Consider the following 26,054-nt stretch of genomic DNA (forward strand, 5'->3'; position numbering starts at 1 on the left):
TGATTGCCAAGGTCATTTAAAAACCCAACCCATGAGCTGCTATGTAGGATAAAAAGCAGTCAAAGTAGTGACTAGCTATGGGGCAGTTGAAGCTGTTCAGGAAAAAGGCTCTAGGTGGAGAGATGTGGACACAAGTGCTGGGACTTTAGAGGGACTGTTCATAGACTGCATGAGGGGTACAACAAACAGGCCAACTGCTAAGTTTACAGCTGAGGGAAGGGTGTCAGTAACCAAAACGGGGATCCATAAGTCCATAGTCAACCAGAGATGAAGATTCCCCCTTTAACAATCACATAGAACCGTGAACTGGCAATTAAGATACTGAGATTATGCACAGAATTAATAAAGCAGTCCTTTCATCAGATGGTAAATTCTAATTTAATCTCCATTTTCTTCCAGTCCTTAAGGGAAAGAAGTTAAGTCTTCCAATGCCAATTTGAGGACCCTTAGAGATGGTCGACACCTTAATTTAACAAGCACATGAAGGAAACTACTTTGAACATTCTCCTTGGCAACTTACCATAACTTGGATCAAACGTTAAAACTAGAAAAATGCTTAGTGTGGATTTCAGCAAAGCCTGATCATCCCACCCCAGATGATCACCCTTAAAGACCTATTATGAGGTCATAAAAAACCTGGGCCAACTACACAAGTATGGTGCCTCAAAATAACTGCAACAAGAAACCTTAAGGTACCTTACCAATGAAATGGATCAAATAAATGATTGCTCTCTAAGGCCGAAGGACAAGACTCATGAGAAGGAAGTCAACCCCAATCTGCAATCATGTCCCTCCCCTGTTAGACAATGTCCCAACTAAAGAGCAGCTCAAATAGAGTAGGCTCTTAAGAATGTCCACTTTCCAGCTAGGTGACCCAATTTAAGGTGGTCAAGATACAAAAGTGACAGCTAGTTTTAAGTGGGAAACTTACTTCATTTCCACGCTGCCTTCAGGCCCGAAGCAAACCAAATTTACCAGGTTTGGCTGGAGTAGTTTGTGCTTCATCTTTTACTTTTTTTCAAACCAGTGGCTGATACCAGCCTTGCACTTAATAACCACCAAAGGTTAGTACCATTTGCACAATCACTGTCTTAGTAATAATGAGCAGATATACCCAAGCCCTTACCTACAAGGTATCCTGCTAAGTTGTCAACTCAAATTCTTGTCATCAGTCCCACTTCCTTTCAGTTTTAGGTGGTGCTAAGGTGATGAACCAATATCCCCAACCTTTGTCTTGAAACAAATAAAATCTGTTTTAAGATGTCCACTATTCACAAAGTTTTTAAGCAATAAAAGCTCACACCTTATTGTCAACAGTGTTTTTATTTATACCTACAAAAAGAAAACAAGATGGTATCAAAAGGACAATTTACAAACTAAGAGTAGTAACAAGCTTTCAGCATCCTGTGCCTGAACACACATCTACAAATCTTTCAAGTCTTAATGCAACAGGAATGTGTTTGGAGATCAGCAGGAACATGAACAGAGCACTGATCCCAAGCAAAAGCCACTAACCTTTTAGATGAAAGTCCACACAACGAATTGTTAGGGAGGATTGGGGAGAAGCAGCCCATTGCTTAATACATTGAAACCCTTTCCCTAAGTTGAGTTTCAACCATGAATGCACTAACTAGCATACAATGATTCTTCTGCTCATGTTCTGAAGCCAATAGCAGAACCTGAATTATGAGTGACAGACATGGAGGCAGAAGAGTTAAACTCTGCTAGATTTCAGCTGTGCTCAGGCCGTAATAGCTTTTGAGGTTTGGAATTTACTGTTATTTTATGATCACCATGTCCCAGGTGGAAAAAGGGAAGCAAGCGATCCAAATAACCCACTTGCTTGCCCAGAGACCTCTCCCTCAAACAGATGCTTTCAAGAGCTGCAAGAGAGTAGGACATCCCTTGTGGTGGAACCTCTATGTTTAAAGAAAGAGGGGGGGAAAAAAAACCAGTTTGGTTGTAGATAACAATGCCCATAAAAGACTGGCCAGTGCTTAGTTGAATTTGGGGTGAAACACTTTGGTGTGAAAGCACAGAGCAGTTTGCCATGTTTCTTCTGTGCCTACCATCCTCCCTTGGCCTCAACTTCTGTAAGACTGGGGTGGGGGGCGGGCAAAAAGAGAAGTAGTTAAGAAAGAAGAAAGTGGAAAATTAAAATAAAGATGTCAGTTTTTACATGCACATATTTCAGCTTATGCTGACAACCTACCTGTATGTTGCACATTAAATCATACTTTCAGAAGCCCTCAGAAACCATCCCTCTCTCCCTAAAGAATTTTAAAAGGAAAACAGTAACAAAACCCTCAAGCATTTAGATCTTACAAATTAGCAAGCCTTAGCCAAAGAATGCAGTGGAGCCTTCCACCTTTAACAGCACTGTGAATGAATACCAATTAACAGCATAAAAATTAAGTCCCATATCAGATCTGGAACGGGTTTCTGGGGCTGTCTGCTGTCTTTATCCTGTTGCAGTGAACACAACAGCAGAAAATTCTTTCTGAGTCCATCTGCTCTAAAAACTCTTGGTAAAACAACATTACTATAAAGAGGATGAACTCACCGACCTTCAGATGGAGGAAAAGTGAAAAGGACTTAGGCTTTAGCCCTCCATAACTTTTCTCAAGCACTACCTACCTGTAATAAGCTGAGTGCAAAAGGATGCCGAAGAAAACCTGCACCCAGAAGCTGTTAGAAAGCACTGCAGAGAACAGGATATGAAGAAAATAAGAGTTCTTAATAAACCCTTAAGATTCTTTGTTCAAAGCAACTTTGCCAAAAGGGCAGAGTAACTGGCGAAGAGTTGTTTTTATTCTAGCTCTACACTGCATTTGCCCATCCTGAATATACTGTTTGTAATTAAAGGTGCTTTTTACACCAGTTTTTACTGGTTAGTACACTTCCAGTGAGCATTTACGTTGATTTGCTCACAGCAGCTGTCTGGCTGGAAAATGAATTTCACAGATGGTCCCCAGTTATATTGGGAAGAAATACAGGCCGTTTCCACCCAGATGCCAAGATGCTAGAGTTTAACCACTGCAATAAACACTCCTGGTTTTTAATTTAAAGGATACATAAGACTCAGCAATTGAATTTCTAACTTGACACTAAAATGGTTATTTTTCAGTAATGGGGGTGGGAAGGCAGAATGTAAAAGGAGATAAAACCAATTAGTAATTTTTAACTGTTAAATGCACTCAAGTAGCCAGTCAAAACAGGCAGCCTGAAGAAACCTGTTCCAACTTGAAAAACATTTAAAAGCACTATAGAAAATGTGCAGGGAAATCCCTCCTGGTTTTCTAACCCAGTAATGAGAAATTTAAAGCACAGATGCCATCTTCCTCTCCAAAACAACTCAGCCCTCCTCCTCCCCCCTCCCCCCACCCCGCCAACTCAGAAAAACAAAAGATGGGCTCCCACAGAAGGGCCTAATACCTTACTCTTAAAGATGAAAAATAGCTCAAATATCTTCAACATGCAAGTTGGGGGAAGAAGTTAATCTCTTCCAGTCGGCTATATATGTATATATTTTTACAAAATGTTATTAGACTGGATCATTTTGGCGGGCAGAAGAAACCTGGCAGTGAATTCTAACTAATCTGCATGAAAGACAAATCACAATGGTTGGAAGAAAAAATTAAAAAAAAAAAGAAAAAGAAAAGGTGAAGAGAAAAAAAAAAAAGGAAAGACAGTGTTCCTTAAAATGTAATGAAGTCTGCAGGAGTCACTACCACTTGAGTGGTTTCATTTACGTGAAGGAGGAGGAGGGGGGGGAGGAGGAGGGTATTGGTAGGCAGTCTGCCCCATGTAACCTATCATATTGGTAGCTCCTGGAGGCTGTGCAAACTGTTGTGACATCAGTGGCTGTGGCTGCTGCCCAGACCGGCCTAGCCCACTAAACTGCTGGCTAGAGCTCTGTGAACTTCTCCCGGTTGAGGTGGTGCTACTAGCTCCGTAAGTGCCAGCACCATATTCTTGAGCTGTATAGCTACTGGTGCCATAAGCAGCTGCCCCATAGGTGCCTTGACCATAGGTGTATTGGCCTGCTTGTGCTCCAAAGGCAGAATTTGGACTTCCATAGCCACTGCCATTAGCATAACCGGCTCTATCGGTTTCACTACGATCCCGATAGCTTGCAGAGTCTCTCCGGCCACCATCCTTGACTCCTCGTAGCCTTCGGTCACACTCATCCTGATACATCAGATTGGGATTGTTGGCTGAGGAAGTGGTCCGGTATCGAGAACGACCACCTAACGGGAAGATATGAGGAAACTTTTAAGGCCATATATATGGTCTAAACATAACTGTCAAAATTCTACTGGGTAAAAAAGTATTAAACATTAAAGGACACCAGGCCTTTTCACCCTTTAGGTCCTTAACTTGAGGATAATCAAGAAACGTGGTCCTAGAATATGAAACTATGAGTCAGGAAGCACAGATCCTATGTCTCAGTTTCTACCCACCACCCAACAGCATAAAATGATCTCTCCGTATGGAAAACTGAAAAGCTAATATACTACTAAGCATTTTTGAAAGTACTAAAAAGGCAACCATGACTGGGCACACTGCTCACACTTGTAATCTCAGGACTTTAGGAGACCGAGGCAGGCAGGTCACTTGAGGTTAGGAGTTTAAGACCAGCCAAGAGGGTGAAACCTTGTCTCTACAAAAAATACAAAAATTAGCTGGGCATGGTGGCACATGCCTGTAGTACCAGCTACTTGGGAGGCTGAGGCAGGAGAATCGCTTAAACCCAGGAGGCAGAGTTCGTTGAAGTGAGCCAAGATCACGCCACTGCACTCCAGCCTGCGCAACAGAGTGAGACTCTTATCTCCACCCCTGCTCCACAAAGCAACCACATTAAAACTTGGACCAGTCTTTAAGGAAAAAAAGAATTCACAATTTAGCTTAACTGTACACAAGCACCATGTACTTAATAATACTGTGCTGCAGAAGTAGGAGTATTACGACAAACTTCATGTTTTCTTACTTGAAAAAGGTTACAAAATGCATGAGGCAGTGTCCTTTGTTATTAGGCAACATACTTAAAGCCTTCGCATGGTTAAAAACAAGGCATAATAAGCATAAAAAGATACCTCAGCAGTACCTGGAAAACTCCAGGACTTACCCTTACCCCCGCCTCCGCCGCCACCTCTGTGGTCTACTAGCTGCATCAGTTTTGGATTGATAGCCTGATTAGCCTCTTCCAACACTTTAATCAGCTCTCTGGCCTGTTTCAGGTTCCCTGGGGTGAAGAAGGTATAGGCGGTGCCCTTGTTGGTGCTACGGGCTGTTCGGCCAATACGGTGCACATAATCCTCTGAGCTGTTTGGATAGTCATAGTTGATCACAAACTTGACATCTTCCACATCTTCCACATCGATGAGTCAGTGTGTAGGTTGATGTGGCAGGGAAAGAGAAGGTAAAGGACATGCCAACAACAGGTGGGAAGCACGAATGCAGATGACAGCAAGAGGAAAGAAGGTGAAGTTAGTAACCACTCTGAACAGAAACAAAAGGAGACTCATCCCAACAGAGTAAAAGAGGACTGATTCCTGGGACATGCATGGAAAGTGGCATCTTTATTGGCTGTAGAATCTTAAGGGAATCCCATTCAACCATCCAAACTCCTGCCTCTGCTACATTTTAACCAATACACTGACAGGAGTTACACCAAGATTGGTCTTCAGACCCAAATTCCAATACTTTCCTTTTAAAAACTAGAACGTAGAACAAAGTGGTAAACCACTGTTAAGTTACAAGGCTAAATCACTTCTACTCTGTTGGGAGAAGCCTGGCAAAATCTACCAACAACATAACAAACTTACCTTTAAACCAGTCACAGAGCAAAAGTAAAAAAAGGAGCTTCATATATTGTATTACTACAATTTAAAGGAAACTTAATCAAAACATTTAGGTTTTTCGCTCTTATATTTTTAAGAAACTGAGTAGAGCCAAAGCTGTTAAGTACACACCTATTTTCCTTTGCAGAAACATCCAGATTATCTTTCCCCTTTCAATTACAAAAGCACATTACACTAAAATTTTACCGTACTACCAAGCCCAGCTTCTGCCAAAATGAGGATATTTTTGCTCAACTCAAGGTTATTTCAACTCAGCTTGTTTCAATTATGAATGATTGTCTATGTGACCTGGGAAATTAAATTAACAGCCAAAGAATGTGGGAAAAACCATGAAACCTTGAGACAAGTTTAGTATTCTGTCCACTGCTGGGAATTGGGCTGAATAACCTCCTAAGGCTTAAAATGTAAATGTTAGTGTAATGCTTTCAGCTGAATGTCTATTTTTACCTACTTAACAAACAATTTTAAGAATATAACAAAGAATCCTACTGTTTTGTGGAAAAAAATCTGCATTTTACAAAGAATATTCAGAAAATATCCTAGATAAAACACAGATTTTTGTGATATAAATAATTAAAAAACATTCTCTGTTTGTTACCAGACCGATGCACACTCCCTCCTCCTTTGGGAAACCGCTGCAGCCGATCCCGTCTCTTTGCCTTTTATTTTTGGCGGCCTCCTTTCGAAAACTCCGCCTTCTGACACGGGACCACTGGAGCGCGGGGAGCATGCATCAAGGGTCCGTGGCAGTGAGAAGTCCCCACACACGCTCGCTCTGTGAACTGGCTTAGATGCTTCTCTGTAGCCCCATTTGGTTGCCAAGCGCCGGAGAACCTGGGTTCGGGTAAAAATTTCAGGTCCTCCAACGCCTCCCCCAAGGATAATTGGGGTGATTGTAGAAAAAAATAATTAATAAAAAAAATATAAGTTACATCCAAAGGGTCAGACTGCATCTATTGCCCAGACTGGATTAATTTCAAGGGAGAAAGGGGAGATGATTAAAAAAAAAAATCAGCTATTATTATGGGGCTTGTGAAGAAGGGGCTTTATGTCTGTTTCTTATTACAATAAAGGCTCCTCGGTCTTTACTGACCCCTAAAGTCCTGAATCACACCAGAAAGACGAGAAGGCACTTATCACAGGGGGCAGCTTGAGTCTCCGGCTAGGGTCGTTGACGCCAACAAAGGAAAAAAGAATTTACAGGGCCAGGATGGACGTAAGACACGGGGTGGGGAATTCTACTCCATGACATCTTCAGAGCTACAATAATGCTCCTTAGACAATTCCAGTGCATATGACCATGACAGCAGAACAAGTTCAATTACTACACTGGATGAGTAAGTATGCTTTCCTAGCAGAAAGCACCAGTGGCTGGAGTCAACAGTTCACATACTAATACTTGGAAGTATTTCTGGGGGTGTTCAATAGAGGGCAGACATGACGCAAGTTCTTCATACTAGAAAGGTGTCCTGTGTGTACACACACAGCTGGCTGGGGGCACATAGGAGCAAGCGCAGAATTTGGTTTTCTCCAGTCAAGTCTACCCTGATGTTATCTGTGCACTGCCACAATATTATCTTGCTGGCTTTCTAGAAGATGCTGTAGCAGGGTAGGAAACGGAAAGTTAATGTTTTGGCCAGCTGCCTGGGATAAGAACCTTTTGTCTGAAAGGCCCTATGACATGGCCTGAATCTCCAATCACTAATTAGGAGGGACTAAGTCTAGCCAACAGGCTCATCTAGAGCTGCTTCCGGCCAATGTAGATTTGCCACGGCCATGTACTGAGTGATCTGCAGCTGATATCAAAGCTTCTGTTAAAAAACAAAACAAAATAAATTCAATACTTTTAGTTTAACAGTGTGTAGTTTAAACAAAAAAAAAAAAAAGGAAAAATAAAAACTATCCCAGTGGAAAGGGAAGTGGTAGCCTAAGGATGACTATTATAAAATTACGGGAATCAAAGAACTTACCTGAAGGGAACATTTAAGAGACCATCGCTTGACAGGAAGTGAAAAAAGGCCTGGTGACTCAGCTGAAAATTGCACCCCTGTCTATGAGGTAGAAGCCTTCACTTTCCAGGATCTTGTAGGACATTGGTCAGAATTCTGCCATTTTGGTGGGTTTTCTCCCTCTTTTGATTTTTTACAAGGCAGCAAACAAAGGGGCCCACAACAAGCACTGATGTTGAGTAACAAGAAACAGACTCGGGTACCTTCCCTCTCCCCTCACACTTGGATGAGTGGGGGGTGGGATGAAGAGTCTAAGTTATTCTAATGGTAGCCAATTAATTTGGTTTAGAAATGCAAGGGGGAGCAAATATTTTTAATTGTCTAGGCAAGATGCACAAAGAAGCTACCAGCACATAGCAAGCCTGTTTAAAAACCAACCATTACTGAAAGCGTTTATGTAAACTGCTTTCAGGCCTCCGCCTCCTCTCCCAACAGGCCCAAGTTCTAATGGCACAGATCCAGACATGACCTCAGAGGGCAGAGGGGCAGAGAGAACTTTCCGTCATGGCTGCAGGTCACCACCTCTGAAGGAGGGAATGAGGAGTGCAATGGAATAAAAGGCTTCATTACTTTCGTATTCCAGTTTGAATACCTATTCTCTTTATATTAAATAGTATAAGGGTTAATATGGTACTTCTCACCTTACTTCTTACTTACTAGGCAAATTAAATACCTGTCAATAATTTAAGGATTTCCTTGAAATACAAATAATCTTTTTTAAAATATAGAAGTTTTTTGAGTTAGAACTGTTTAGCTCAGGATAGTGGCCTAAACTGCCATAAAATTCTCTGTATATCTTAAATGGTAATGGGTCAAAAATTCCAGAAAACCATCTTTTAATTAAACTCTTCAGTTGGATAACACACCTATGAATAAAAGGACATGGGTAAGAGAAGAGGACAGTCAAATGTCCATGATGATTTGACCTCAATAAATTAAACTGGGCAATATAAATTTGATTGCTGTTCTGATACTATGTTATAGACTTATTAAATTCCATCTAATAAGCATTCATAAAACTGGACCTCTCTGTATACATCTAGTTTAAACAGACAGGGAGGGAAAAGATTAACTGAAGAAACTAGTTTACAACAGCTAGGTTTCGCCAGGCTTACTCTATCCAGCCAGAAACCACCACCAGAGAGAAGTTGAGCCATTCAACTGACTGTCTCTTCTCCCTCTAACAGTTTGAATAGTCATGCCTAGGCCCTGCTGCAGACCAAAGCCTGTTTGTTAGGAGCAGGAAGAGACTTTGAAAATAAAAGGGGGGTAGGGGAAAACCAAAGTTAACAAAAAAAACTGTGGGGAGGGGAAATGGGGAGAATCAAGCTTTGTATTTTTTCCTTTCAAATATTTATCTAACCACATGTATATATAATTTTCTAAACTTGAAGTTTGATTTTGAAATAACAAATCTTTAAACCAAAAGATACATATACCATTGACAGAGACACCTATCTATACAAACCTAGCCCACGGGAGGCTACATCTGTAGCAATAAGGATGGGTGCCTTTCCAGAACGGAACTCTGTAAAAACAAACAATAATCATCATCAAATAAGCATTCCTAGCTATCTGATCTGTTTACATTACCATGTTAAAATTTCAAATAATGGTGTCAGAAAATCCCAAGCTCTTATAGATATGAGATAATAATTCTTTTGAAAATCTTTATTACACTCATCTTCAGCAGAATAAACAAAAAGTTACGTTAAGATAGTATGGCAATTTGTTATATAATTAACATATGCCAGAATTTTTTCTCCCTTTTCCCAAATGAGACACAACCAGAAGTTGGGGGGCAAGAAAAGGCAAGTTTAAAAGATGTGAAATGAAAATAACATTTCCCTCCAAGAGGTATGCGTATTATTTCTTTTTTTGAGATGGAGTTTTGCTTTTGTTGCCCAGGCTGGAGTGCAATGGCGCGATCTCAGCCCACTGCAACTGCCTTCTCCCTTCTGCCTTCAAGTGATTCGCCTGCCTCAGTCTCCTAAGTAGCTGGGATTACAGGCATGCGCCACCATGCCCGGCTAATTTTGCATTTTTAGTAGAGATGGGGTTTCTCCATGTTAGGCTTATCTCAAACTCCTGACCTCAGGTGATCTGCCCACTTCGGCCTCCCAAAGTGCTGGGATTACAGGCATGAGCCACTGCGTCCAGCTGTGTATTATTTCTTAATATGGTCTCTTCCGTTTCACTCAATGGCCTTCCCTTAAGAGAAGTCCCGAGGGCCCAGTGCGGTGGCTCATGCCTGTAATCCTAGCACTTTGGGGGGCCGAGGTGGGTGGATCACCTGAGGTCAGGAGTTCAAGACCAGCCTGGCCATCATGGTGAAACCCAATCTCTAAAAAAAAAAAAAAAAGTCCTGAAAAAAACACAAAGGACTGGCAGGAAATAGGCTAAAATATGAATCAATAATTAAAAAAACATTTTCTTTAAATATCTCAGTAACTGTTTAATTCTCCCCAAATGGTAATTATATTTTTATAATCAGAGAAAAAAATTTGAAGACTTTATTAAGGCGAATGGTGAAAGTTGTGAAAAAGTTTGAAGAACCAGCATTGTGGACCTTAAAGAACCATTAGGACATGCTAAAAGTGCCCTCAGTAATTCAATTAACTGCGACAGGAATAAGACAAACTGGCCGGTGGGCCAAATCTGGCACAATGCCTATTTTTCCAAATAAATTTTGTCGAAACACAGCCACATTATCTCTTTGAGACAGGGTCCCACTCTGTCACCCAGGCTGGAGTGCAGTGGCACGCTCTTGGCTCACTCTAACCTGTCTCCTAGACTTAAGCAATCACCCCACCTCAATCTCCAGAGTAGCTGGAATTATAGGTGTGCACCACAAAGCTTGGCTAATTTTTAAATTTATTTTTTAATTTTAGAGACGAGGTTTCACACTATGTTGTCCAGGCTGGTCTTGAACTCCTGGACTCAAGGGATCCACCTGCCTCAGCCTCCCAAAGTGTTGGGATTATAGGTATAAGTCACCGAACAGTGCCTAGTCCAGGCCATTTTTTACATACTTTCTATGACCTACAACTTTTGTCCTAAAACAGCAGCGCTAAGTGGTTATAGCAGAGACCAAAGCCAAGGCTACTTACTATCTATCTGGCCCTTTACAGAAAGTCTGCCTATCCCTGAAATAGAGCACAGACATTCACTTATGTGGGAAAAACAAAAAAATCAACAGAAAATGTTTAGTTTTAAACTCACCATTAAGTACCCAATCTCTTTCTGGTTGACTCTTGTCTCCATGGATACACATAGCTGGCCAACTATCAGAAGAAAAGTGACCAACATTTAAAAAAATCTTTTTAAAAGAGGCAAATCAAGCTTTAAAGACAAACGCTACCATGCAATTTTGGTAAGGTTTGTTAGGCTTCAAGAATAGATGACTGTACTCATTAAAAGAGCAAACGGCATGGATAGGCATTATTAAATACTACACAGCATTTACAATACCAATTTAGAAATTTCCAGTAAGTATAAAACCAGAGGTGAATGGCCTTGCGAGCTATACTCACCCATCTCTGCGCATCCTTCGAGTCAGATCATCACAGCGTCTCTTTGTCTCCACAAATATTATTGTCTTGTTTTCCTTTTCAGCCATTATTTCTTCCATCAGTTGAATCAGTCTGAAAACAAGACCAACAATGCAGTCATCACACAGAAAGTATCTCTCTATGTATCATATGGAAGATTATGTCTGCAATACCAACTCCCAAAGCTACAGTATTTTCTTCACACATTACCTTTTAAAATTTTTTAATAGTTAATAGACTGGGCGCAGTGGCTCACGCCCGTAGTATCAGCACTTTGGAAGGCTGAGGTGGGCGGATCACAAGGTCAGGAGATCAAGACCATCTTGGCCAACATGGTGAAACCCCACCTCTACTAAAAATGCAAAAATTAGCTGGGCCTGGTGGTGGAGGCCTATAATTCCAGCTATTCGCAAGTCTGAGGCAGGAGAATCACTTCAAACTGGGAGGCAGAGGTTGCAGTGAGCCAAGATTGCGCCACTGCACTCCAGCCTGGCAACAGAGTGAGATTGTGTCTCAAAAAAAAGTTTAATAGACATAAGAGAACTGAGGTTCTGCTATGTGCTCAAGAAATACTAACTCATACCATCCTCACAGCAAGTCTCATGTTGAGTGGTATTATTCCCATTTCACAAATAAACTAAGGCACCAAGACATAAAATTGTCTAAAATTATACAACTGGTAAACAGCAGAGCTGAGATTCAAACCCAAGGATTCAGAACCCTTGCTTGCATTTAACCATAATGCTCCAACAAATAATATAAATGATGGATTATCAGAAAACTAGCAATGCTTATAATGCTTTCAAGCCTCAAAATATACTACTGGGTCCTGTAATAGTAATTTTGGAGGGTTATTAGAAAAGGTTTATCAGCATTATCAGAGAGTAAAATAAAATCTCTTTCATACTTGTGGTCTTTTTCACTTTCCATGCAGACATCCACTATCTGGAGGATGTTGTGGTTGGCACTCAACTCCAGATTGCCTACGTTGATCTGGGTGTAATCACGAAGGAAATCTTCTGCAAGCTGTCTTACTTCTTTTGGCCAGGTTGCACTCCACATTAATGTCTGCCTATCAGGCTGTCAAAAACGGAAAGGCTTTCTTTCAGGCTAAGGAACTTGGACAAATGGAATAAAGACTGCTTATTACTAGCTTTACGTACCCTGATTTGGTCAACAATTTTACGGATCTGGGGTTCAAACCCCATATCAAGCATTCTGTCAGCTTCATCCAATACAAGGTAAGTACATCGGCGAAGATTTGTCTTTCCTGACTCCAGGAAATCTATCAGACGTCCAGGAGTAGCTATGCAGATCTCAACACCTATAAAACAAAACCAAAGATCGAGCCAATTGGCTACATGCAATGGCTGACCCCTCTAATTCTAGCACTTTGGGAAGGGAATGTGGGAGGATTACTTGAGGCAGGAGTTCACAACCGGCCTGGTCAACATAGCAAGACCCTGACTCTACAAAAACTTAAACTAAGCACCACCAGCCCTGGTGGCTGTACTCCATGCTGCAGAGAAGCTAAATTTTAACACAGAACCTGTAAAAACATTATATATCAGGATTTGTGTACAATCACCAAATCATCACAAAGTTTCCAGCCATGTCAAACTTTCTCTCTCAAAAATAGCTATTTTAGTCACATCTGAGAATTTCTAAGCTGCTAAAATCCTAAATTTTCTGTAAGAACCCACCTTTTTTCAATTTCATCCACAGGAATTGGTAAAGTAAGACAAACTAACAATTCTTATACACTATATATTATTACCTCTTTCCAAGTCTCGAATCTGGGGACCTTTAGGAGCACCTCCATAAATACAAGTACTCTTCAATCTAGAACATTTGCCATAGTCATCGGCCACCTGCTGTACTTGCTGGGCAAGCTCTCTGGTAGGAGCCAGAACTAGACACTGAAACCAACAGAGACACTTGAGACCCCATCCCAAGTTAAAACAAAAACACAAAACCAAAATGCTAATCTAATTATTTCTTTGTTGTCTAATCTAGTACATTCAAAGTGACGGGGTGAAGATTGGAAGGAGGGAATATTAGTACAATGAATGTGTGGAAAAATTATTAGAACTTCATATTTAGCATGTGGAATGATACTAGTATCCTCATCACTTTTACTATGACACATTATCAATCAATATAGTTTACACGTACTATTTAAATGGAGATACACATTGTATTACCTGGTTTTTCTTATACAACTCTCATTTACAGGTTAAAACATCCTAAATCTGAAAATGCAAAATGCTCTAGCAAGCATTTACTTTGAGAATCACATTTGCCCTCAAAAATCTGTTTCTTTTGGTTGTTGTTGTTTTTTGAGACGGAGTCTTGCGTCTCCCGGGCTGGAGTGCAGTGGTGCAACGTCAGCTAACTGTAATGACTGCCTCCCAGGTGCAAATGATTCTCCTGCCTCAGACTCCTGAGTAGCTGGGACTATACCCAAAGTACTTGGATGTACAAGTGTGAGCCACTGTGCCCAGGCTAAAATTTGAAATTTTGATTGGTCAACCTGACGTAAATGAGAAGTCACAAAACTGGCAGACTGACACATTCCTGACTTCTAGTTTAAGCACTTCACCAGGAGGATTAGGCAAAATCAACAAAATCAACAAAAATGTAATCTGACAACACTGTGTACAATCTGGCCAAAATACAAAAATCAACATATCGTATACCATTCAAATTATGAACCTTGCTTTGTGTACTGATCCATTAGATATCAATTAATGATAATGCTGTCAGACACACACTATGTAGTATATAAAGTAGTATATTTTTATATCTTGAGACATACTGTGCATGTTCATAAATACAAATGACAAATGCAAGCTTAATTCTTAAAAAAGTTAAAAAGTCCTGCTGAGCAGTCTAGAAAAGAAAAAAATATAAAGAAAAAGAAAGTTAAAAAGTACACATTTAAGGCCAGGTGTGGTAGCTCACACCTGTTACCCCAGCACTTTGGGAGGCCAAGGCAGGCAGGTTACCTGAGGTCAGGAGTTCGAGGCCATCCCGGCCAAGATGGAGAAATCCCAACTCTATTAAAAATACAAAAAAAATTGGCTAGGCGCGGTGGCTCATGCCTGTAATCCCAGCACTTTGGGAGGCCGAGGCGGGTGGATCATGAGGTCAAGAGATAGAGACCATCCTGGTCAACATGGTGAAACCCCGTCTCTACTAAAAAAAATGCAAAAATTAGCTGGGCATGGTGACGCGTGCCTGTAGTCCCAGCTACTCGGGAGGCTGAGGCAGGAGAATTGCTTGAACCCAGGAGGCGGAGGTTGCGGTGAGCCGAGATCATGCCATTGCACTCCAGCCTGGGTAACAAGAGCGAAACTCTGTCTCAGAAAAAAAAAAAAAATTTTAAATAAATCTCATAGGTAGGCCGGGCGCAGTGACTAATGCCTGTAATCCCAGCACTTTGGGAGGCCGAGGTGGGCTAATCACAAGGTCAGGAGATCAAGACAGTCCTGGCCAAAATGGTTAAACCCTGTCTCTACTGAAAAAAACAAAAATTAGCTGGACATCAGGGCATGTGCCTGTAGTACCAGTTACTTGGAAGGCTGAGGCAGAATAATCACTTGAACCGGGGAGGCAGAGGTTGCAGTGAGCCAAAATCAAGCCACTGTACTCCAGGCCTGGCGACAAAGCAAGACTGTTTCAAAAAAAAAAAAACTTATAGATAGCATAAATGAAAATGATCAAACCATAAAATTATGCTGCTCTACAAACATTTACAAGACTATTATTTAATCACAAATAATACATAGATATAATCTCATTTCAGATCCACATGCAATTCCAGCACTTTGGAGGCCAAGGGGGGAAGATCACTTGAGCCCAGGAGTTCAGTACCAGCCCAGGAAACATAGTAAAACCTTAACTTTACCAAAAACATGTTTTGAAAAATTAGCTGGGTGTGTGGTCCCAGCTACTGTGGAGGCTGTGGCAGGAGAGTCCAGGAGGTAGATCCTGCAATGAGTGGTGACTGCACCACTGTACTCCAGCCTGGGTGACAGTGAACAAAATCCTGTCTTATGAGAAAAAAAAAAGCTACAGGATACGGACCTCGTCTTATACCTCTTTTGTATCCCTCCTCACAGCATCATAGAGCAATTAAGAAATGAGTATACCAAGGCAGTATGCATAGTTTAAGAGTTAGACTTTGGTTCAAATGTAAGCTTTACTGTTGAATGACCTTGGGAAAGTTATTTAATTCCACGTAAGATGAGAATGACACTATTTCCACATATGGAGGGTGTGATTAAGAGTACAAATGGATAATGTGCAGCATGTCTAAAATACAATAGTCAGTAGATTGTAGTTTTTCTTAGAATTACAAACAAACTGAAACACACTTACGATTGGGCCATCTCCCCTTTCCAAGTATGGCTGGTGGTTAATATGAACAATTGCAGGCAGGAGATACTGGGGGGGAAGAATGACAACCTTACACTTAGAAGTACAATCTAAGATACTTAATACTATCTTAGTAATTACTGAATTAATGCATAAATAGTAAAGTGAAAAACAGAACTCACCATTGCTATCTATATACAGGAGGCAATGCAAATTTGAACATAAAATGCTTCCATATATTTAGTAACTAAAATAGTACCAACACTATCTGAATTGCACTTTTATGAATAACTGAGAACGTACGTTGACAATTAGAATAGCAAAATAAGTTACTACATTATTAAGGATCTTGTCTTGCTCATACATACCGCCAATGTCTTCCCAGAGCCAGTTTGAGCAATGCCCACCATATCCCGGCCACTAAGAGCCAATGGAAATCCCTGGCACTGAATTGGAGTTGGTTCTGTAAAGTGCTGATCCATCAACACATCCATTACATATTCTGTAAGAGAAATTTTATATTTTATTGTGTTTAAAACTAACGGCACAAGCCAAAAGGGTTTTTTAAAAACTTTTTTTTTTTACTTGAGACGGAGTCTCCCTCTGTCACCCAGGCTGGAGTGCAGTGGCACCCTCTCAGCCCACTGCAACCTCCACCTCCTGGGTTCAAGCCATTCTCCTGCCTCAGCCTCCCAAACTGGAATTACAGGCACACACCAACACGCTGGGCTAATTTTTGTATTTTTAGTGGAGACAGGGTTTCACCATGTTAGTCAGGCTGATCTCAAACTCCTTACTTCATGATCCACTGGCCTTAGCCTCCCAAAATGCTAGGATTACAGGCATGAGTCCCAGCAATGGCTTTAATAAACTTTTAAGCTCACTGAAGATAAGATTTACACAGCTTCATCTCTCCAAGTGTTTTTTCTATTTAATCTCTACCAGCTGTTAAGAAGCTGCTACAGGCCAGGTGCAGTGGCTCACACCTATAATCCCAGCACTTTGGGAGGTAAGGTGGGTGGAGGTCAGGAATTCGAGACTACCCTGGCCAACATAGTCAAACCCTGTCTCTACTAAAAATATAAAAATTAGCTGGGAGTGGTGGGTGGCGCTTGTAATCCCAGCTACTCAGAAGGCTAAGGCAGGAGAATTGCTTGAACCTTGGAGGCAGAAGTTGCAGTGAGCTGAGATTGCACCGTGGCATTTCAGCATGGGTGACAGTGAGACTCCGTCTCAAAAAAGAGGAAGAAAAAAGCTGCTAGAATAGGTGTCTACCTCTCCCCAAAATTTGAAAACCATTACCCTAAAGCGTCTAACAGTACATGGGAATATGGTAGTCACTTATCGTTTACCAAATTCAAATAAATCATGCCCAGCTAGAAGGCAATTTCATCCTGCTGTCTTCTAAAAAGGCAGAGAACAAATCCCTAGATAAAGATAAAAACTTCAAAAAAGAAAAGAAGAAATTCTCAGTCTAAATACAAGAACAGAAGAACAGGCTGGGTGTGGAGGCTCATGATAGGCCAAAGCGGGCAGATCACGAGGTCAAGAGTTCGAGACCAGCCTGGCCAACACAGTGAAAGTGTTGTGTAGCTACTTGGGAGGCTGAGACAGGAGAATCACTTGAACCGGGAGGTGGAGGTTGTAGTGAGCCAAAATCACGCCACTGCACTCCAGCCTGGGTAACAGAGCAAGACTCCATCTCAAAATGGTAACTAAATTAAAAAAAAAAAAAAAAAACAGAAGAACAGATGAGCATAAAAACAATCTCTTGTCCTTTCAAAAAAATCCCAATCCTGGTTCAAGTTTAAATAACCTACTACCCGTGTCTACTATTCAACCCAATTTAACAAATTAAGGTTCTAGACTGAAGAACACTTACGTGGGAAGTTAGCATGATGGAAGGCAAACACAGGTTTAGGACAAACATCTCCCCCTCTCACTGTAATCTCTTTCTTTCTGCGTAGTTCATCAACCTCATACTATGGGAAAAAATGAAATGTTAGTAAACTAGTTATTCTAAACATTCAAAATTTATGTTCCAAGCTAGTTGAACAATTATCCAACCCACAATTACAATGGCAAATGTTTACATAGTACTTTCATATATGTATCAATTTAACTTTGCAAGGCTCCTACTTACTTTGTAAGTTAATTAATGATGGAGGTGATTAAGAGTTCTTTTTTTTTTTTTCTGTTAAGGGCTTTTTTTTGTATTTTTAGTAGAGACAGGGTTTCACCATGTTGGCCAGGATGGACTTGATCTCCTGACCTCGTGATCTGCCTGCCTCAGCCTCCCAAAGTGCTGGGACTACAGGCGTGAGCCACTGCGCCCTGCCAAGAGTTCTATTTTCTATAGGAGAAAACAAATATTTAAGTAACTCGTCCAAGGTCAGAACTAGGAAGAGGAAGAAAAAGTGGAACCTGGACCCAAGTACTCTTTCTATTATACTTCCTTCTGAAAGAGTAACCATTTCATTTGTAAAGTCCAAAACAATGATAATGAGGCACAACAACAGACAAATTTTGGCTGGGCACAGTGGCTCTACTTAAAAAAAAAAAAAAAAAAAAAAAATAGTGGGGCATGGTGACATGTGCCTGTAATCCCAGCTACTCAGGAGGCTGAGGTGGGAAAATTGCTTAAATTTGGGACGTAGAGGTTGCAGTGAGCCAAGGTCACGCCACAACACTCTACCCTGGGGGACAGAGCAAGACCTCATTTCAAAAAAAAAAAAAAAAAAGACAACACCAATATATTTTTTTCACTGACAGTTGAAAAGACATGACCTAATATATAATAGTTTCAATCAGGTATAATAAATAGATTAGGAAGCATTATCAACAAATAACAAATTAAATGCATATTTAAACTGGCCCCCTTTTATGAGGATTACTGATCTTAGTTAAGAATATAAGAAAAATATCAGCTGGGTGTAGTGGCTCACACCTCTAATTCCAGTACTCTGGGAAGCCAAAGCGGGTAGATTGCTCAAGCTAGGGAGTTTGAAACTAGCCTGGGCAACGTGGCAAAACCCAGTCTCTGGGGGGGAGGGGAAGGGGAGGTGATTAAGAAAAAAAATTTTTTTAAAAATATCACCACACTAGAATAAAATGTAAAACAGCAACATTAGTGTATGAATAAACTCTAACCACTATGTCTACTGGTTCAATAATCTGTACATTAAAACACACACACACAAACTTACTGGAGTCAGCCTTGCTACTTCCGGATGTTCCACATAAAAATTTTTCTCAAACTTGGGGAGCTCGCTCAAATCCCACTTTTTTTTACGCAAACGCTCCCCAGGATTACCAAATTTCTTCGGGGGGAGGCCACCACCACCTCTTGCTCCAAATCTAGGAACATCAGAATTTTTAGTTCATCAGTATTTTTGAAGTAATATATCTTACACACCATAAAAAGATTCAAACAAGATAGACTACTACCAGCCTACCTCCAAAAGACCATGTTATTCACTCCTATTTAAAGGTATGGAGAAGTGTGTAAAACTTCCTTTACTACCCAACAAGAGTAACTGTTTATGAGTATGGCTATAATAGGTGAAAAATAAAAAATTCCTGTATACATACTAAGGATTACAATCACAGATTCTGGAACCAGACATGGTTTGAGTTTTGATTCTGCCACTTACTGTATAATTTAATTATTTAACTTCTACACACCTCAGTTTCCTATGCAAGTTAGAAATAATACCACCTATTTCAGAGGCTGCTGAGAAAAAGATCTAATAATGTGTAATGTGCTATAAAAGTAACTGGCATAACAAGCACTCAGTACAAGCAAGCATCATTCCAGTCAACAAATAGTTATTAGGTACCAACTATGTATCAGTTACTATTTGAAGTGGTGCCGTGCTGGAGTTACTAAAGTAAATAAAACAGAAACAAGTCTCTACTCTTGTGTAACAGAGAGGCAGGCAAAGGATGACATTAGTTTCAGTTTCAGTTAAAGGCAAGATTGTGGACAAGGAAGAAAATACACTCCAAGCATGTCCCTCAGTCTTCTTGGGCCCTTCCCCCTTTAAACTGTGACGAGCACTCCTCGTAGACCGGTCTTCATTTTTAGCTTATTCTAATAAAAGAGCTGAACAAGCCACGTTCAGTGGCTCACAATCCCAGCACTTTGGGAAGCCGAGGCAGACAGATCACTTGAGGTCAGGAGTTCTGATCAGCCTGGCCAACATGGAGAAACCCTGTCTCTACTAAACAGTGGTGGTGCACGCCTGTAATCCCAGTTACTTGGGAGGCTGAGGCCGGAGAACAGCTGGAACCAGGGTGGCAGAGGTTGCAGTAAGCTGAGACCACACCACTGCACTCCAGTCTGGGAGACAGAGGGTGACTCCATCTCCAAAAAAAAAAAAAGCTGAACATACATTTATGACCTCTCCTTCTTCGTCTCTTTTACCTTGTATCTCCTCCTTGTTCCCAAACGGTATTATTAATGGACAGAAAAGCCACTAACAAGACTTATTTAAGGTTTTAAAAGTCAACTAATTACTTGAGATCAACTTCCTGCTTTTTACATACCTTTCACAACAAACAAGCTCAAGGGGAATACAAATATGACCACTAGCCTAAGCTAAAATTTAACAAATCAGAAGCTACTTTTCCTAGAAATATCTTAACATGGCCTTCATCTTCCCTATTTCAATCTTGTGAAGTGCAGGGCTGTGTCTGGCACACGAACTGTACAGCATTTTTTTCACTGACAACTTCTTTACTCATTGTAATATACTGTACTTAATTTAGGTTCCTTTTCCCACTCTAACCCACTTGTACCATCATCTCCCCACCCCAAGACAGAGGCTCACTCCGTCACCCAGGCTGGAGTGCTGTGGCACAATCTCAGCTCACTGCAACCTCCGCCCCCCAGGGTTTAAGCAATTCTCCTGCCTCAGCCTCCAGATTAGCTGGGATTACAGGTGTGCACCACCACGCCCAGCTAGTTTTTGTTTGTTTTCTTTTTTTTAGTAGAGATGGGTTTTTACCATGTTCACCAGGCTGGTCTCAAAAACTCCTGACATCATGATCTGTCCACCTCGGCCTCCCAAAACCAAAGTGCTGGGATTACAGGCATGAGTCACCGTGCCTGGCCATAACATCATCTTATATAAAGTTTCACTTTATAACTGACAGGCAGCAGGTGTATTATTCTATAGGGCCTCAATTTCCTGCAATTCAAAGCATTAGAACTCTGGCTTAACCAGCTATATATTCCTCTAAACACAAATATAACAAAAATTGATGACAGGAAAATTTTATTGGGATCACTGGATACCTACATTCAACAGGTAGAACGTGGCTAATTCTTTATACCACTGCTGAGGCAGTAAGACAAATTAAGAATCAAAACAGGAAGAGCACATAGCATTGGCATACACATGTCAACAACATCTTTAATGTACTCCTCGGCTTAAGGCTCAATAGTGCAATAGTGAACAGACCAAAAGGCCACCTCAATTGCCACCCCCTACACTTGCAAATGAAGCAGCTAAATAAGGCACTTTTCAAGAAGTACCAAGTCCTTGGATTACCACTCTCGCAAATTATAAAATATTCCATTGTTACTGCTGCATTGCAATACCCAAACCTCAATAATCTACGAAAAAATAAAACTTTTGAAAGTGATGTTCCTGGTAACGCTTTAAACTAATCATAACCTCATTACCATTTATGTATTTTTTCCTCTCTCCATATTTCTCTGGCTATTTAAGATATACTACCCTACACTATATATCTAATTTGAAACATGGAGTTCTTGGAAAATATGCTGTCTTCCATGTTTATAATTAATGCTGACATAATTAATGACCTCAAAATTGAAGAAAATCTTTTACTTTTGAGCATATCCATATCTTTAAATATACACATCGTACTCTGGTATAGTATGCTCCTGAAATGTTTTTATCCAGTCAGCAATTAACAGCTTAACTTGACTTTGCAAAAAAATTCAGCTTTGAAGATTCATGTTAACATTAAAAATACTACCTCAAATGTACAGTGCCTATCATTTTTGCATCGCACATGTAAAACACATGAACTGACCTCACCCATTCCCTTTTCAAAGTAACCACCACTTCAACTGTGTAACATTCAGTTAAGAGTAGAACAGCAATTCAAATCAAGAACATGTCTTGGGAAAGGGAGAGCTGGGGCAGATCTTGAAAGGCCAGTTCATTTGAAATTTTTTAAAAATGCCATCTGATAGTCAAGTATGGATCAGTAATTCACCTTTTGCCTCCTTTCAAATAACTTATTAAAGCATATATATGGGGAAAGGAAGTATTAACCCAAACACCCATTGTAAAGAAATACAACATTATTAATACCTTGTAGCCCCTCTATGTGCCTGTTTCACATTTACAACTTTCACCCTAATAACCACTGCCTTCAATTTCGTTAACCATTCCTTTCCTGCCATTTTTGCACATAGCCTTTAATGTGTCACCCTACCACAATCTTTTTAACTCAACAAGTCTGTGACTTATTCACATTAATCCAAGTCCGTGCCCCTCCCCCCACTGATTCAATTGTATTCAATGGCACAAATACCCACAACTTATTGAGACATTTGTTTCCAATATCCTGTTGTCATGAATGCTGGTATGCAAATTTTTCTGGTAAGGATACTGGGCCACGTGTGCAAGGATTGTTCTAGGCATTACAGTGTAGGGTATAAAGCTTAGTGAGGAATTTCTGGGTTTTCAACTTTCCTAGATAATCTCCAATTATTTTTCTAACTGGTTGTACCGAAATTCACTTCTAAACTTAGCAATACAGTAAAACACTGAGCAAACATTCCACCTCTCAACTTAAAATGAGATCAATTATTTTCCTTCCTAATAAGATATAAATCAACATTTTCATCTTGTAAAAAGTGGCAACTGAAGTGGTTGTGACTAGTTAATGTGGTAGTTGTGTATCTAAACCACAAAAGACAAAAATGTTTGGAGAAAATATCATTAACAGAGCCCCGCTACAGACAGACAATGACATCCATTATCTTTTAATCCCTGACATCATCAAAGTAAAGGCTCGGAGAGGAAACAGGTTCACAACGGCTGCCGATCTTGACCAAGGCCGCGCACACACAAAGTGGCATCACTTTACTTTTTTGGGGGGCAGGGGGAGTTGGGGGAAGGCCGGAGTGCAGTGGCACGATCTCGGCTCACTGCAACCTCCAACTCCCAGGTTCAAGCGATTCTCCTGCCTCAGCCTCCCAAGTAGCTGGGATTACAAGTGTGCGCCACCAAGATCGGTTATTTGTATTTTTAGTAGAGACAGGGGTTTCACCATATTGGCCAGGCTGGTCTCAAACTTCTGACCTCATGATCTGCCTACCTCAGCCTCCCAAAGTGCTGGGACTACAGGCGTGAGCCACTGCACCCGGCCTGTACAGACACCGCTTTTCTAAGTGGTAACACAAATAAGAACATCTCTTAAGCGATATTTTCTTTTAACAGTAAAATTTAAATCTGGGAACTTTAGGTTTAAACTTAAAAGTTAACTTCCAACTCAGTAATTCTGGCATTATAATACCAATTACTTTTTTTTTTTTTTTTTGAGATGGAGTTTCCCTCTGTCGCCCAGGCTGGAGTGCAATGGTGCGATCTCTGCTCACTGCAACCTCCGTCTCCCGGGTTCAAGCGATTCTCCTACATCAGCCTCCCGAGTAGCTGGGATTACAGGCCATGTGCCCCCGCGCCCGGCTAATTTTGTATTTTTGGTAGAGACCGGGTTTCTCCACGGTGGTCAGGCTGGTCTCGAACTCCTAACCTCAGGAGATGCGCCCGCCTCGGCCTCCCAAAGTACTGGATTACTGGCGTGAAGCACCGCGCCCGGCCCATAACACTAAGAACTTTCTAGAAAGATAGAACAGTTGCTGCTGCTGTCCAATTACGGGGAGAAAAGGCTGAAATATTATAATTAAAACTAAACGACCCAAAAATCTCTCCTTCCCCTAAACACGATCATTCAGATGGGAACTCCATTGCTTTACACTCCAATGTATTTCTCCCACTTAAAATATGACTTTAAAGGTTTAAAACCTATTTTTAAAAATAAAAAGTCGGTGTTTTGGTCTCCAGTGCCATAAAGTGAACTCTGGGGACAGAATGTCAAGGCTGCCATTTCGTGAAAGGTTTTGCCGGGCTGAAGTCTCTTAGGAAGATCCGTGTTTTCCAGATGAAGGTCGAGGCCTGGAGACATCAAACGGCCCGCCCGAAGCGGCCAGACGGGAAGAGCCGGTAAATCAGGCGAGGCCCCGACAACCCGGGCCGGGGCTGCTGCGGCCAGGCCGCCCTCCCGATCCCCCCCGCGGCTGCGACGAGACCGGACCGCGCCACGACGGCCGTCCGCACGAAGAGGCCCAGCGTCGCCAAGCCGCCGCCCTTCCCGGGTCGGAGTGACCCCGGTCCGAGGCCCGCAAACGAAACCGCCGTCTCGCCTCGCCTCCCGGGGTCGAGAACAAGGCGCTCAGGCCCTCAGTCCGCTGGGCCTATCCAGGAAGCAACTTCCCCACCCCCACGCCAGGCCTCTCCTCTCCTCCCCCACCCTTACCCTCCACGGTCACGGTCCCGGTCCCGGTCCCCAAAGCCGCCTCCGCGCATGGTCCCAAACGGATAGAGATCTGGGAGCGGGGCACGGATGGCCGGGCTCGGGAGGGCCTGCGGCTCCGGTCTGGTGACGACCGATGGCGGCGGCGCCTCCGCTGTTGGGGCGGCGGCAGGCGCAGCGCTCTCTCGCTCCGACGCGCTGTCTCCCGTCGCAGACGCCACCGTCGCCGCCTCTCTCGTCGGAGACGGGAGCAAAACACAGAGAATCGGGGCTATATAGCCGGTGGGCAGGTTTGGCTACGCTCAAACCCGGCAGTGCCGCGGTTTAGGCGTCTCCTTCTTTCCCAGCGACTGCACAAAATGGCGGCCGCTGCTGAGTCTGCTCCAACTTAACGCTACGTACGGCGGAGAGGATACGTAAACAGCGTCTCGGAATAGCCCGAGGGCTCCGCGGGGTACTACGGGTATTCTTGGAAGCACTTTACGTCAGTTGCGACGATGGGGGTATTTTGCGGTGTGTACAAGAAAAACAAAGTACGGAGTGAGCGTAGAGTTTTCGCGCCACCTGAACTAGAACGTGGGGTGAGGTGGGTGGAAGAGCCTCCAGTGCGACGTAACATTCTTTGCGTCGTTTGCCGGCCCGCTGTTGCGAAGATGCGCAGTATGCGTAACGCATTCTGTTCAGAGAATAGAGGATTTTGCCGGATTGTGATCTCGGGTCAGACACCGCGGAGGGCTTGTGGAAGTTCCTTTGCAGAGACAATAACAGTCCTCTATATTGTTATCAAGTTTCGGGGTCTCCTGGTGCCGGAGGCTGGAAGGGTCTTAAGTTCCCTGACTGGCCTTCCCATATGGTGCTGGCAGCCCTCTCGCCCCGCCGCCCGGGGCTGGCTGAGAATGGCGGCGGGCCCCGGCGCCATTTTCTTTTGGTTGCCTCTCGCTGCTCTGTCTCCGGCAGCCATGATGGATGCACCGTGTCCCTTTCTTTCAGGAGTTGGTGAGGTGTCGACGTCCCCATTAGGTTAAAGCGCCCCCAGCTACGCTTGGATCACACTGAGGTGCATTTTCTGACCCGTATGTTTTCACCCTCCCTGGCCAAGCACAGCCGTTGCTAATGTGCTCGGAGGCTGGGCGTGGTGCCTCACTCCCGTAATCCCAGCACTTTGCGATGCCGAGGTCTCCTGATCACCTGAACTCAGGAGTTCCAGACCAGCCCGGCCAACATGGTGAAACCCCGTCTTTACGAAAAATACAAAAATTAGCTGGGTGTGGTGGTGCGCGCTTGTAATCCCAGCTATTCGGGAGGCTGGGGCAGTATAATCTTTTGAACCCGGGAGGGGAGGGTGCCATCAGCTAAGATTGCGCCATTGCACTCCCGCCTGGGCGGCAGAGTGAGACTCCGTCTCAAAAAAAATGCTTGGAGCCCCAGTGGACCCCGTGGGTTCTTGGCTGCCTTTAAACGGCGCGCTTCAGAAAGCCCCGAGAAGACCCCAGCACTCAGGAGAACAGCGGTGGTCAGACAGAAAGGGCGAGGCCATAAGGACAAGCGTTTAACCGGGCTAGCCCACCTTCTCCGCTCAGTTCCTGCTGTACTGGCTTCCCTCTGCTTACCTGCTCCCTGTCCTCTCAGGCTGCATTTTAACGCCCCTCAAACTTGGCCAGATGACGTCCCAC

General features: G+C 42.4%; 2 protein-coding genes across 5 annotated transcripts in view; one reads left to right on the plus strand and one right to left on the minus strand.

Moving 5' to 3' along the window:
• The window catches only part of KDELR3 (KDEL endoplasmic reticulum protein retention receptor 3), a 14,778-nt gene extending 13,464 nt beyond the window's left edge, over positions 1 to 1,314 (plus strand). Inside the window, exon 5 of the mRNA XM_002743774.7 lies at positions 400 to 1,314. Within this exon, the coding sequence (XP_002743820.1) occupies positions 400 to 440 (41 nt within the window). The 3' untranslated portion in view covers positions 441 to 1,314. The remainder of the gene's footprint in view (positions 1 to 399) is intronic.
• Positions 1,305 to 26,054, minus strand: DDX17 (DEAD-box helicase 17). 4 transcript variants are annotated; one of them, XM_035272756.3, is made up of 13 exons: positions 25,992 to 26,054; positions 19,011 to 19,161; positions 17,687 to 17,786; positions 16,173 to 16,306; positions 15,808 to 15,873; positions 13,202 to 13,343; positions 12,588 to 12,748; positions 12,332 to 12,504; positions 11,407 to 11,517; positions 11,096 to 11,157; positions 9,342 to 9,401; positions 5,135 to 5,371; positions 1,305 to 4,250 (listed from the first exon to the last, which is right to left on the minus strand). In XM_035272756.3, exons 1-13 carry the CDS (start codon positions 26,015 to 26,017, stop codon positions 3,745 to 3,747), a joined length of 1,929 nt encoding a protein of 642 aa, XP_035128647.1. In that variant the 5' UTR covers positions 26,018 to 26,054; the 3' UTR covers positions 1,305 to 3,744. The 4 variants fall into 4 exon arrangements, with proteins under 4 accessions (XP_035128647.1, XP_035128637.1, XP_008977411.1 ...); XM_035272746.3 differs by having other exon boundaries at positions 5,129 to 5,371; XM_008979163.5 differs by lacking the exon at positions 25,992 to 26,054 and adding an exon at positions 24,385 to 24,761.

Source organism: Callithrix jacchus, chromosome 1 (assembly GCF_049354715.1).
Source record: "Callithrix jacchus isolate 240 chromosome 1, calJac240_pri, whole genome shotgun sequence".
NCBI classification, from domain to species: Eukaryota; Metazoa; Chordata; class Mammalia; order Primates; family Cebidae; genus Callithrix; species Callithrix jacchus.

Coding starts and splice junctions, on each gene's coding strand:
- DDX17 (XM_008979158.5), bottom strand. CDS start 24,434: ATGCGCGGAGGCGGCTTTGGGGACCGGGACCGGGACCGTGACCGTGGA. Junction 11,518..12,331: donor GAAAGTGAAAAAGACCACAA/GTATGAAAGAGA, acceptor TCTTGTTTTCAG/ACTGATTCAACTGATGGAAG. Junction 11,158..11,406: donor CGAAGGATGCGCAGAGATGG/GTGAGTATAGCT, acceptor TTCTTCTGATAG/TTGGCCAGCTATGTGTATCC.